Source organism: Ruditapes philippinarum, unplaced genomic scaffold (assembly GCF_026571515.1).
Source record: "Ruditapes philippinarum isolate M1 unplaced genomic scaffold, ASM2657151v2 ctg1901_1_1_1_1, whole genome shotgun sequence".
Classification (NCBI taxonomy): Eukaryota; Metazoa; Mollusca; class Bivalvia; order Venerida; family Veneridae; genus Ruditapes; species Ruditapes philippinarum.
The window spans coordinates 126,181-140,831 of NW_026865272.1; the positions used below are offsets into that span (position 1 = coordinate 126,181).

Here is a 14,651-nt window from a genome sequence, read left to right on the forward strand (position 1 = left end):
CTTGGATATGTCTCATTAAAAAAAATTTGGTTAAAATCATCAGCAATTAATAGTGTATTTTTTAGATTTTTTTTATTTACAAGGTAAAGATGTAGAGGCCAGAGCATATCGTTTTTATTAGCTCGACTATACGAAGTATATGGAGAGCTGTCCTACTCGCCCCGGCGTCGGCGTCCGCGTCCGCGTCCAGATTTTAGATTAAAGTTTTGGTGCAGTAAAATATTTTTCACTATAACTTTGTCATTTCTTAAGGTATCAACTTCAAAACTTCAAATATATGTTCCTTATCATCAACCACATCATATGTGACAAGTTCATAACTCTAGCACCAATATTTTCAGATTTATCTCCCTTGAACTTAGAATTTTCCTTAAAAATACTATTTTTTACTGTTATTCCTTATTTCTTAAGGGATCAACCTCATACTTCAAATATATGTAACCTTATCATCATCCCATCTTATGTGACAAGGTTCATAAACTCTAGCACCAATAGTTTTCAGATTTATCTCCCCTTGAACTTAGAATTTTCCTCAAAAGTACTATTCTTACTGTTTCTTCTTTATTTCTTAAGGGATCAACCTCATACTTTAAATGTATTTACGTTATCATCATCCCCATCTTATCTGACAAGGTTCATAACTCTAGCACCAAATATTTTCAGATTAATCTCCCTTTGGAACTTAGAATTTTCCATAAAAATATTTTTTTTTACTGTTATTTATTTATTTCTAAAGGGATCAACTTCATACTTCAAATATGTTCACGTTATCATCATCCACATCTTTATGTGACAAGGTTCATAACTCTAGCACCAATATTGCAGAGAATTATCTCCCCATAAAACTTAGATTTTTTTACTAGAAAAATGTATTTATTTTTAAATTATAACTTTTTTTTTTATTTTTAAAGGTATCTACCTCAAATTTTCAAATACTTATTCCTTATCAACAATTACATTTTATGTGTGACATTTGTTCATAACTCTTGATGCAATATTTACAGATTTATCTCTCTTTGAACTTAGGGATTTTCTTTAAGAAACATAATAACTTCTTTTCTTTTTTTAAGGTATCTACTTCAAAACTTCAATATATATTTCTTATCATTACACAAAATGTTGTGTGAAAAGGTCCATAACTCTAGCATGACTATTTCTAGAATTATTCCCCTTGATCTTGGAATTTATGTTAACAAATGTTATTTTTTTTACTATAACTTAATACATAATTATACATAATTGATTTTTCTTTCATAGTTTTGTCCTCCTTACTGCGTCCAGTATTTTATTAGTCGAGCTTCGCTGTCTCCTGTGACAGCTCTTGTTTTAATTTAAATGTCACTTAAGCACTACAGTGTTTAGTTGTCCTTTTCAATTTCACACTAAATTCCATTTTCAACTTGTTTGCTTCTTACAATTGTTATAGAATTCTCTAAAAGTATTGCATGTAATCCGCTGGTTTATTAATGTGTACTTCTAATCGCCTGTCCAAAAATCAGAACAGGTGAAGCAGAATCTATTTTTAGAATAGCGAGGTTAACTCATATCATGACCTAGAAAAATATGTAAACAAACCACAAGAATCGGAAGTAGATACTGATATTATAACTTCTTACCATGAAAGACTACATTGCGGTAAAGTGTTGATAAACTCTTACATGCATTTTCAAAAATAGATATTTATACTAACCGTTGTACTGTATCTAATATATTAAAATAACTGCTGAATATTCAATGAGTCACGAAAATAGTTCTTCTTTTATTTAATGCGCGGGTTATCCTAGAGTCACGAAAAACTTTTTGATTTTGTTAATATAATGTTTTGTATAATGTAGAAATATTTATTTCTACTAATAATGTCTTGGAACTCAGAGGTTACACCTTTATTGGTAGTATAATTTTGCTGTCCTAGTTACTTTTTCGACAGGGGTAAATCGTTTCAGCAGTAAATTTTGCATATTGCACAATAATACTACGGGACTACAACGTTTTTATCAATAATATACGTTCATATTTTAATTTGGATAACTTAATTTGAAATTTAAAAGGCTAAATATGGAAGACATTAAGATATCCAGACAAAGTATGGGAGTTTTGAAGGATCAAATTCATGTACTATTTCTTGGGCTGTTAATCGGTTTAGGACACATTGCGCGATTGTAGCCAACGAAATCCCATGTGTAGGTGACTTAGCTCTGAACGCGCCTGAGGGCGCGTCCGTCGCAAAAAGGTTTTGAGAAATAGAGATACATTGTAATATAATTTTTGGCCTTAATAGGCCTTCAAGCATAATATAATTTTTGGCCTTAATAGGCCTTCAAGCATAATATAATTTTTGGCCTTAACAGGCCTTCAGGCCTTCACACATTGGCAGTAACCAGTAAGGTGTTCCATATACAGTGCATCTAAGGAGTAAACTTGTCTTCCTGACATTCTATTTACTAAATATTTTGTGTTGTTTATTTATTTATTTGTTCAAGCAATATGTAAACATAAATTTAGATGAAATGCCATGTTTTAGTGCTATACATTTTTATAGTGAAGGTTTCTGATTTGATGTAGTTTGTTTTTTTATATACATATAAAGCACATGTCATAAATACATCTGCACACAAGTTTTATAAGAAATGCTTATGTAGCTTTTGCCTTCCATGTTCCTGTAAACCCCCCTCCCTGCCCCACAAAAAAAAAACAAAAAAAAACCCCAAAAAACTTTAAAAAATTGGAATGAATTGCGTAAAATTAAAGTCCCTGAGACTAAGACGCATGTAAAGTTTTGAAAGTTATCAATATGAAACTTATCTATTTGCTTATCATTGTCATAATAGTTGTTGCCTTTAACACTTGCTATACATTTCTTTCAACAAGGGAGACAATTCAATGTGCACTTGCATAATAGAACAGTCATAGTTACTTCCCGTATGAATTGAATATCAAATCAATATACATGTTGGGTTGATGTTTTGGGGTGTTTTTGGGTAATTAGCCCGACTAACACCTGAGGTCTTCCTCCACCAGTAAAGCTGGAAAGTCGCCATATGGCCATTACAGTGCCCTTGTGACTTAAAACCCAATAAAACAAGCATATCAAGACGGCTGTTCCGATTCCATAGAAACGACATGACAATGCGTTGCATACGTGATGTCTTATGTGTCATTCAAATATAGACTAAAAAAGCACACATATGTGGTGACTAGCTTATTCACTAAAAATAAACAAATACAAGTATCTACTATAGTTTTACCAAAAGCGTTTTGATCGTTTTTTTAACCTAAAACAAATGAAAGTTTGCGGCTTTTCTTCTGTACACAATACTTTTTCTAGCTTTTCATTTTTTTACCTTATTAGTATTGGCATATTCTCAGAACAAACATTTTAAGGATGGTTATCATAAATTAGCTGTTTAATAGTTGGTTTAATTTAAAATATCGCATTGGATGACGTTTCTGTGTTATTTTCCAAAAAAAAGTACATATATTTAACTCGCCATAACTTACTAGATGGGGATTCACAAGATCTGTTTTTATTTTATGTCTCTTTTTTTATGGACATTTTTAGATGTATTTTTCAGTTACAGGAATGAAAAAAAAGTTACCCAGATGCAAATCCAAAATACAGCATACAGATTATTGATTTCTTTTCATTTTTGATGTCATTCAAGTTTCCATTTTATAAAGAGTAGGCCTTCGCCAAAATTATGATACATGTACTAGTATTTTTTCCTAGTGAGCGATGGAGGGCACAATGACTCTCTTGTTTAAAGTGGATAGGCCTACAGTGGGTACATTTTCTATTAGTATTTTAAATACTAATAAAACAATAGAAATGTATCATTCAAGTTTTTCCATAATATGTTTTTTGAAGAAAAAAATGTTGAAAAAGTTCTTAGTGATTTAGATTTAGACCGTTTATGTGATGAATTATAATATTTTGTTCTAGAACAATTTATTAATTATCTGCAATATAATAATATGTCATGATAGTTCATGTATCTTACACTTGCCAACAACTTCCACGTTTAATGCTTTCGTGTTTTGTTATGTGACATACTAAATACTATCAAAGTAATTATTCATTGTATAAAGGGCCTTCGATTATAGACCAATTCACTTTAAAGTAATTTCAGTAGATACAAAATCTGTTTGTAATGATTAAATATTGTAATAAGTGGTCTAATAAAATGTTTACTTAAAACACTATATAATTATATAAATTACTTTTGAGTACTAGTGCATATGATTTTACAAGATTGTGCCATGAAAAATGTACGAAAGGAAAGAAAAGCTACCTTTAAATGTTTGGATTGACATATATATATTACATGTGAAATATTAAATTACAGTCCAACCTCATATCATCTTATAGGAAAAGGCCAACATTTTCCCAAAGACGATACTGTTTTGGCTGAAACTGGAAAATGTGTTTACAAAATATGTACAGCCAGCTGTAGCCTAGGAAGGGTGTGTGTGGTTTGGATTGTTATGGAATGTGATTATGAAATAATCATGTTCATTAACGGTATTTTACTAGAAATAGTATCAGTAATTGTTTAAGATTGAGATTGCACGTGTTTTTTTTACAAATAAACTGTTAAAATTTCTTTGTGTTTGGTTTTTATTCTCGTTTACATTATTGTGAAATGAAATTTCCAACATATTAAGAACTCTAACATCTTTGATATAACTAATCCAAACGATGTCAGTGTGAAAAACAAAACATTTTATGCATGTCATTAACTTTGTAGCTTCATTTCATTGCGACAATTTTCAAAATAAGAAATTACAAAGTGTTAAGGCATTAATTACCTCGCGGTAAAATGATTTGGTATATTCTAATCTTGTAGCATTACAATGATACAAAAATTAAATAATATCATGATTGATTAATTTGTAATACATTTACGTGAGTCCTGCAATAAGAAAAAATATCTGTCATTTACGGGCTTCTGCTGTCTTACCAAGACTTCTACTGCGCTGGTGTCATGTCCGTGTTTTAGGGAATTGCTTGTTAAATAAAACTTGCAAAAGAAGCCATAAACACTAGGACAGTTAAACTTTCAAGAAATCTTCTCTTAACATGAAACTTATTTAGTTGACCTCTACCAAAACTGTTCAAATTATAAGTTTTGAAGTCAAAATTGGGTTAGTCATGACTAGTAAATAACCGGTAATTGATTTTTAGTTAAGTCGGTCAAAGACGAATAACAATTAAAGTGGCCTTGTCCATTAAAACCTTGTCCAACTCGTAATATAGAGATCATTATAAATTTTATCCTCAGATGAGCGCTTTAGGGCCAATGGTACGTCCCTTCGTTTGCGAAACCAGGATTTGACTTGCAGAATGTCTGATAATAAGCAATGCAGAATAAAGGAAAAAAGTAAAAAACGCCCCAGTATTTCAAGAGATATTGAATTTTCGATGTAATGCGCAATATATTGGAGCAGCTAGCTGTTCTAATTATTTGTCCATCTTAAGAGTGATCGTTCACTGAATTGGAAAAAATGAACATTTTTTATGTCAGGGTTTTTACACGATATCTTCTACACGAAACTCGCTCCTTTTATATTTTAATAACACATGAAAACAGATGGTAACTCTTGGTCAAGTGAGTGACCTGATGAAGTACCTGTATTCAAATCTCTGAAAAGAAATGTTAATCCAGAAGTTATCCTTGCGATGCCGACAATATGTTCCTCTAACGGAAATCCGCTACTTAGGACTGGGTGTAAAAGATTATAAAAAATATGCGTTAAAGAGCGAATTCTTTATTAGTTGAACTATTTTTGATAAAGCGTAGCGTTTGAGCTAGTCGACATTTTTGCAGGACCGTCGGAAATCTTAACCAACTAATGGCAATATCTCGGATACTAAGTCTCTTTGCCATGTTTGTCTATCAGACTATGAAACATTTTTGTGCTAGAAACAGTTTACCTTAATTTCTAACATGCTGTAGTATCGAGAGATCTATGGGAACCATATGTTTTACCTCACGGATACAATTTATTTACGGATAAGGTCAGTTTTAATTACATCTTTACTTGTATTTATTTGGTCTTTAAACCATTGACTCAGTTATCAGTATCGTAATCTTGCTTGCATCTTAATTTTATTAAATTTGTCACGTGAACAGTTTTATCAAGCTATAATTGAGCCGCGTCACGACAAAACCAACATAATGGGTTTGCGACCAACATGGATCCAGACCAGCCTGCGCATCCGCGCAGTCTGATCTGGATCCATGCTGTTCGCTATCAGTTTTTGTATTTTCTGATCGTAAGATCAGTAAATACATAGCTAACATCCACGGTCTAACACAGAATTTCCTAACAGTCCAAACAACGCAACGTAGTTCTCACTCAAAACTGCTTAAAAACCAGCAATTTAAAAGAAAGAATAATTTTAAATGTAGGCATTTAACGAATTACAGTGCATTAAAAGTTTAGATTAGTCAATAGAAATATGAGGTTACAATCACAAATTTCGCGGATGAATATCTTTTTTACCCAATGAAAAATGTTCGGCTATTTCCGTAAAGCTTCGGATTATCATGAATATCATTTTAATCAATGAAAATGCTATTTTTAGCTATGCCGATTACCGAATACTCCAGAGCGTAGTACACAAATAAATCTGACTGTCGAGTAGTGGAATATATACATGTCGGACTGTTTTGGCGAGAAGATTTTCGATAAATTATTTTCATCAGTGTTAAACAACACGTTTATCGTAACAAAATACCTCGAAATTAATAAGGATTACAAACACGAAATGTAAATTTTCAATTTAGAATTACATAATGTATTCGTTTTTATTCAAGGTTCATATCATGTATAACTTCGCCGTGGTGCAGAGGTAAGCGGTCTCGTTGAGGGTGTGAGAGGCCTATGGTTCAAATCCTAGTCGAGGCAATTCTATTTTTTTTTCATGCAAAATTCCATATGTAAATCTCAAACTGTTATAGAAGAAAATCAAAACGCTGTCGCTGCGTAAGATGAATTATAGTATATAAAAATAAACTTATACAGGAAAGTACATACAGATAGTCAGTATGATTTAGATTGCAAAGATCAGAAAATACCATAGAGCTGCAGCCCTTTGATTGTATTTTCTGATCGTAAGATCAGTAAATACATAGCTAACATCCACGGTCTAACACAAAATTTCCTAACAGTCCTAACAACGCAAAGTAGTTCTCACTCAAAACTGCTTGAAAAACAGCAATTTAAAAGAAAGAATAATTTTTAATGTAGGCATTAAACGGATTACAGTGCATTAAAAGTTTAGATTAGTCAATAGAAATATGAGGTTACAATCACAAATTTCGCGGATGAATATCTTTTTAACCCAATGAAAAATGTTCGGCTATTTCCGTAAAGCTTCGGATTATCATGAATATCATTTTAATCAATGAAAATGCTATTTTTAGCTATGCCGATTACCGAATACTCCAGAGCGTAGTACACAAATAAATCTGACTGTCGAGTAGTGGAATATATACATGTCGGACTGTTTTGGCGAGAAGATTTTCGAAAAATTATTTTCATCAGTGTTAAACAACACGTTTATCGTGAACAAAATACCTCGAATTTAATAAGGATTACAAACACGAAATGGAAATTCTCAATTTAGAATTACATAATGTATTCGTTTTTATTCAAGGTTCATATGTATAACTTCGCCGTGGTGCAGAGGTAAGCGGTCTCGTTGAGGGTGTGAGAGGCCTATGGTTCAAATCCTAGTCGAGGCAATTCTATTTTTTTTTTCATGCAAAATTCCATATGTAAATCTCAAACTGTTAAAGAAGAAAATCAAAACGCTGTCGCTGCGTAAGATGAATTATAGTATATAAAAATAAACTTATACAGGAAAGTACATACATATAGTCAGTATGATTTAGATTGCAAAGATCAGAAAATACCATAGAGCTGCAGCCCTTTGATTCTACTTGTAGTAGAGTTGGTAAGCGAACAGCATGGATCCTGATCAGACTGCGCGGATGCGCAGGCTGGACGGGTCCATGCTGGTCGCAAACCCACTATGTTGGTTTTGTCATGACGCGGCTCAATTACCGTGACGTCGGCTTATTTTGGATCTGCAGTGACCACCTGATACCAACCACGTGGATAGCTGATACCGTAATATAAACATAGATACATGTAGCTCTAAATAGATACACATCTATACTATAGTAGAAAACAGATAACGTGTAGTAAAAACAAGATTTACTCATCAGTCCAACTTTCAAGGTAAGATTATTCACTATTATATTTAATTGAATGTTTAAATATCAAACCATCAAATCTTCAGACTGTCTTTTTCTTGATCTTAAAACCCTTGTATTACTTTGTACTGAAATGACCAATGTTTCACGAGAAGTTTGTAAAATATATTTCTCTAGTAAAATATCAGCAGCCATTTTCACAAAAAAACTTACGAAATATTATTATCGTAAGTGAAATCTTACGAAAAATCTCCTTTTCACAAACTATCTTAAGAAAATCTTAAGTGCAAAATCTGTCGTAACTTTACGACAGGTGTTCGCCGTTCGTAAGTGTAATTTTTTCTCTCTTAAGAGTAAAATAACAAAAATATTGAAAACAAACGGAGAAATTTGGACTACTCTTTTTTATGTTTTGCAACTGAATTATGTGCAACTATTAAAAGCACTTGCCAAATGAAAGGGGACAGGGCAGTACACAAATTGTTTAGGTACATGTACCTGCTTTTCAACCAAAGGATCGTATGTTCGGACCTTATTAGGATAATGGCAATGTTTCCTCATGTAACATGTCACTTATTACTAAGTTATTAGCCCAGTAATCATACACAAATTTGACTGATATGAATGAAATAGTAAACGTTCAAAGTTTCTCATTCAATTCTTGGCAGCTATAAAATATATTTTCATTTTATTTTCTTTCATTTTTACCCCAGATGGGACTAACGTCATTGATTTGGTTGCCCGTACAGCTTTCTTTAAATGCTATAGAGAAATTCCTTTTTATTTTGGTAAGTTTTGTTTTTATTGTGAATAGTTATGGAGGCTACTTCCAAACACCGAAGTTCTTATCTAAATATATAAAATTGTTAACGAGTTCAAAAGTTTTAGGAAAAGCTTGTTCATTTGTTAATAAATCTGGTAAATGTGCACGGCTTATTTCGACATTCAGTATGCCTTGAAAGGACAGACGGTGTAAGAATAGAGACTAAAGAAGTTCTTTTATTTTAATATTGAGCACCCAGCAAGAGCGAAGATAGTACTGATATAAATGCCTTATGCTGTGGAATGGAACTGAAAACCTGCTCACGGTCCGTCAATCAAACAATCATCATCGTCATCATCATTACTTATTATTATCACCATTTATTATCATCATCGTTTATCATCATCATTATCATCTTCATTATCTTTATTATTTCTTTCATTCAGATTAATCTTTACGATACATACTGCTATAGTCCTCTACAAAAGACACTTTCTCCGCTTGTTGCTAAGGTACCACGAGCAATTCACCTTGGAGACAGAAAAGTCGATGTGTTCACTGCAAATATTGTATCATGGTCACGAACAATACTTGTTATACCAATTGCTTGGTATCTGAAGTAAGTAAAGCATTGTAGATTAATTGCACATCATAGATAGAATTAAACGGTATTTATGTCATTTAACTTGAAACGAGAGACTTTTCAACAAAAGCTAACTTGAATAATGCCTCAAAGCACATGAATATAGACAGTATATAAGTTTTTCATAAACATTTTATCTTAAAACGATTTATGTATTGAACACTTTCAAAATTTTGTATATTTACTTCTGCAGGTATAATTATCCAGTTTCCGCCTTCCTCTGTGTCATTTTGCATGACTTTCTTGATCATTTAGACGGCATTGTGGCCAAGGTGCAAAAATCTATTTATGGACAGATGGATGACCCGTTGCTAGGTGGTTTCATGGACGCCTTCTGTGATAAAGTGAGCACATTTACATTATTTGAATTATTTGAATTAAAGATAGTTTAAACTCTTTTTGTGCCAGAAAATGCTGTTATTATAAAAGGGAGATGTTTCATGCTTTTACGATATAGTAAATATTATAGTTACTGTAGTAAAGGTTAGGTAATATTTTTGAAATACGTAGCTATTTTTCTGGCGAAAATGTAGCCTAATAAGGCTATTGTCAAGAATATTGGGCATTAAGAATGATTATTTTCTTGTTTTATCTGAGATAGTAAACTGTGTATCATTATGGACGATTCTAATGGTGACGGATTTCAGTCAGATGACGTCATCTCAAATCTGGTTGTATACAGGCGCATGCGTGGTTATAATTGCGTATGAATTCGTTCTTGGTGTTGTCAGGGTTCAGGACTACTTTCAAGCCTACTATTCAAGGTATTATTTTGTTTATTCAGAATTTACGTTTGATATTTGTTTATTGTAAAAACACATTCAATTCGTTTTATGACTTGTGTCATAATACAATTAATTAAGTTTTAAACAATGCCTAGGCTCATACGATGATTTTTTAAACTAGTTTTTATTTATTTTCATTTTCATTGCATAAGTGAATGAAGTTTGAAATACTTGCTGTTATTTCAGGAAATATAAAATGGTGTCTACAGAATCAAAAACAAACGTGGCAGCAGTAATGGAAGGCAAATTGAAGGAAAAATTAGAATCAATGGGCATTGGTTTTCTTTGTCTTGCTCAAGGGACGGCAATACCAATACTAAGTATATGTAAGGGCTTAAAGAGAGATGCGTCATTTTGGTACATGTTGTAATTCTTCAAACTATTTCCGCTATACTAGTATTCTATTAATTTATATTTAGAAAAACTTATGCACATGCGTGATAGAGGCATGCACATTTATGTTCTCTAAAGATTTAAGCATGCCTTCATTTTTGAGTTATACATATGACTAAAGGTGTCTAGTCCAAATATTACTAGAATACTAGAATGTTTATTTAGACATCTATGATGATTTACAGAGATTCAAATTCACCATTTTCATAACTCTCCTGCACACCAGTCGAATGTCCCACTACCGTTCACAACGCTTACTTATTCATTAAGCTGTAGGGGAGCGTACAATCACATCGGCATTTGACATTATCAGTGAGGTTGTAGAAAAAGCCCAAGGGATACGTATACATTTAGCATTTCCCGAAAATCTTCTCCAATTTGGAAACAAGATTATTATGTCATAAGAATATTGCTGTGGTAATTTTAGGCTACCTTTATCATTTTTTTAAACATTTTTTTGCAGCTGGTGTAAGTGGGGTTGTGTGTCTTTTGTTGTCTATCAGGTTAGCACATGCGAGTCTTGAACACAAACTTAAACCAAGACGAAAAAACAAGACCGAGACAGATGATGATGATAAGGAACATACAGTATGTTTCTTCCAACTTACACAATAACGTATCTATAGTTATAGCGACGTTTTGAATAAATCACCAATGCTTTGATTGTCAAATGTCGTTTTTAAACGCAATATTGATTTGCCTTTTTCGCGAGGAAATTTTAATAGAAAATGACACATTATCAAAAACAACGTCAGCATCAACAATGATTGTAAAACTGATAATGTTATGTTAATAAATAATTTGAAAGTATTATCTTTTTATCAGGTATAATATTGTTAAAAGATAACTAAATGCTTAAAAATACATGTGTACTGACTTTATTTTCAACCAATTTTATTCCTTTTTATGAACGGCGAAAAGAAAGAAAAATGAAAAATATGCAATACTTTTCCTCTTTCAACATTACTTATATAAGTATAGTAGAAAATTCTTCATCAAAAGTTTAAGTTTCGGAAATTTGTTTAGCAAATGTATTGACTTTGGGAAATCTTTCAGCGCTCGTATGGCACTCAGACTGACAATCATCTGTCAGAGAACATCCTAGAACGAAAGTAAGTTTATTTATTATATAAAGAAAACTAAATTATATGTATAAATATTTAGGGAAAACACTTGTATATCCGTTGTGATAGTTATGAAGGGGCAATGTAATTTCTTAATCTTCTTTTCGTTCAATGAAAATTTAATGCGAATTACTTTCAACCCTCTCTTAAGGTTGTTACAGTAATCCTGTACATAATTATATAAGTATATTTGCTGTTTGAGTAAGGTTACGTGTTCTCAGTGACTTGAATAAGTATTATAACTGGTCGAAAAATTCTTGTAAAATAGATTCAAACCCATATGACAGACGACTGAAGCGTCTTGTGTATCCTGGAAGTGTATAATATTATCTTTAAGGAATGTTTATCTGCTGCATTTTATTAACGGAAACCCAGTTTTTATATGTATGCTGTGTTCTTATTCTTCACATTGAAAGACAGGATTCATAAGAACTGCATTTACTTATCACAGATTAAGTATATTTGGTGAGGAGATTGAAGACCCGGATGAATTAGATGAAAAGTCTGATGTTTCTTCTGAAAAGGAAGAGGAAGAAGAAGAACTCAAGAAAACGTCATCAAACCAAAAGTTATCGATAAAAAGATCTGTTTCGGTCCCGTCTTGGAAAATACGTCAAAAAGTGGATAAGATTTACACGGTCGGCTGCTTTGACCTTTTCCATGAAGGTCACATAATACTAATGGAGCGGTTGAAAGAATTAGGATCACAGGTTTATTCTTACATGACTTATTAATTATTTAATGGTACATGTTGCAAAATGATCACAGGTTTTTTCTTACATGACTAATTAATGGAAGGTACATATTGCAAAATGTAGTATTCTAGATTCGATTTCCGGGTGTTACTATGTTCTACATGTAGATAATGAAATAATAAAATTATTCTTATTCCATGCTTAAACATCGCCATCTTAAGATAACAATTTTATATAATATTCAAATTTCTCTAATGCTTAATATTTTGATGATGTGATCATGTAACAATGCTTATGCTAGTAAATAACAATAAATAAACCAATCAAAGCATAACAAAATTGAAATGGTGTTAGAGACAAGCAATCTTGCTGTTAACATGTAATACCTTCATGATTATAACATAAATGCAAGTTTCATAAATCCGCGCAGTCTGATCAGGATTCATGCTGTTCGCTTACAAACCCTATTACAAGTAGAGAAACTGATAGCGAACAGCATGGATCCTGATCAGACTGCGCGGATGCGCATGCTGGTCTGGATCCATGCTGGTCGCAAACCCATTATGTTGGTTTTGTCATGGCGCGGCTCATATATAGTCAAGTTTGCATGATATCCTTGCGAAACAATCACCGGAAACTAACTGGTTTTGTCATGACACGGCTGAACTGTTATTTATCATTATATTTCAGGTTATAGTCGGTGTACATGACAGCAGAAGTATATTCAAGTTAAAGAGAAGAGTGCCCATCGATAGTACTCATAAAAGAATGGCCAATGTTAAAAAATATGCAGATGTGGTAAGTGAATTCCTGCGGTGTAAATTTATCAATTACAATAACGGTATTTAAAGACCTCACAACAGTCTATATCTTTTCGTGAATAATCGCCCATTGCGTTTGATAAATTAGCTTTAATATATTCCTGGTACCAAATCGACATGGCCGCAAGCTTTATGGATTATGATTATGATATAATCTTGGATATTTAAAGTACATGTATACATCATGTATTATCCCCAGCGAACAGACTCATTTAAACAGTCTGGAATTTTCATTTACTATTGGTGTTGCATTGCTTCCAATGGATCTTACCTTTTATAATGGTAGCTTGCTTTACAATTACAGATTTCAAATTCTTTGCCTCTTTACAGGTGTACTGTATCTCGGGAACAGACCCGACTCCTTTCCTTAAATGTATGTTTGACGCGGAAGAGCCGGTCACCAGTATGTACGTACGTGGAGATGACATGCCAAACTTTCCCGCCAGAAAATATATTGAGGAAGTAATGCCCGTCCATTTTCTTCCATATTCGGAGTTTGTGTCATCAACGAAAATACGGAAAGAAGTTTACAATGCATCAATGTTTGGACCTCATACAAATGATGATGATCATATAATGTTTTACTGATGCAAGGAAAATAATGCAAGTGTGGCCTTCGATTGTTTTATACAGCGTAAACAGTGTGTGCGTGCGTGCGTTACAATTACGGTTTATATATTATTTATGAAGTAAAATAATTACCTATTTTTGTATCATTTTGTTTCTTTCTTTATCTATATATCCATTCGCTAATATATTAATGATTTTAAGACGGTTATTCTTGATCTGTGTGTTGAATGTAGGCATAATATTCCCTACCCTGCAACTTTAGTGCTGTTTTATTTATTATCATCTTTTTTTTGGCCGCGCGGTTTTGTTATTTAAGCTTTGCTTTTCCTTGTGGCTTTTCTTTCATTTGTTGCACATTAGATTTTGAAATATGGATGGTTTTAATTGTATTTGCCTTAAACATGATAGCAGTATGTACATATGATTTCTGCACATAATCTGAATGATATTACAAGGTGCACTTTCGTTGTTTGTACCTACATACTCGGCACTTTATTTTGAATAATTATTTTTTTACTTTCGCCTAATTTACTTGCTGTCAAACAGAAATGCAAAACGAGAAAAAAGAACGACCTGTCATTACATTGTGTCAAAACTTTATAAGTGATCTAAAACGGTTTCGACAATAAATGTCC

At 32.4% G+C, this 14,651-nt stretch overlaps 1 protein-coding gene across 1 annotated transcript; it reads left to right on the forward strand.

The window, feature by feature from the left end:
* The first annotated feature begins 8,174 nt into the window (after positions 1 to 8,174).
* On the forward strand, positions 8,175 to 14,155 carry LOC132728455 (uncharacterized). The gene is made up of 11 exons (XM_060714098.1): positions 8,175 to 8,247; positions 8,936 to 9,010; positions 9,432 to 9,604; positions 9,822 to 9,972; positions 10,226 to 10,392; positions 10,600 to 10,739; positions 11,270 to 11,394; positions 11,863 to 11,918; positions 12,382 to 12,640; positions 13,316 to 13,423; positions 13,777 to 14,155. Exons 2-11 carry the CDS (start codon positions 8,936 to 8,938, stop codon positions 14,032 to 14,034), a joined length of 1,512 nt encoding a protein of 503 aa, XP_060570081.1. The 5' UTR covers positions 8,175 to 8,247; the 3' UTR covers positions 14,035 to 14,155.
* The last annotated feature ends 496 nt before the right edge of the window (positions 14,156 to 14,651 follow it).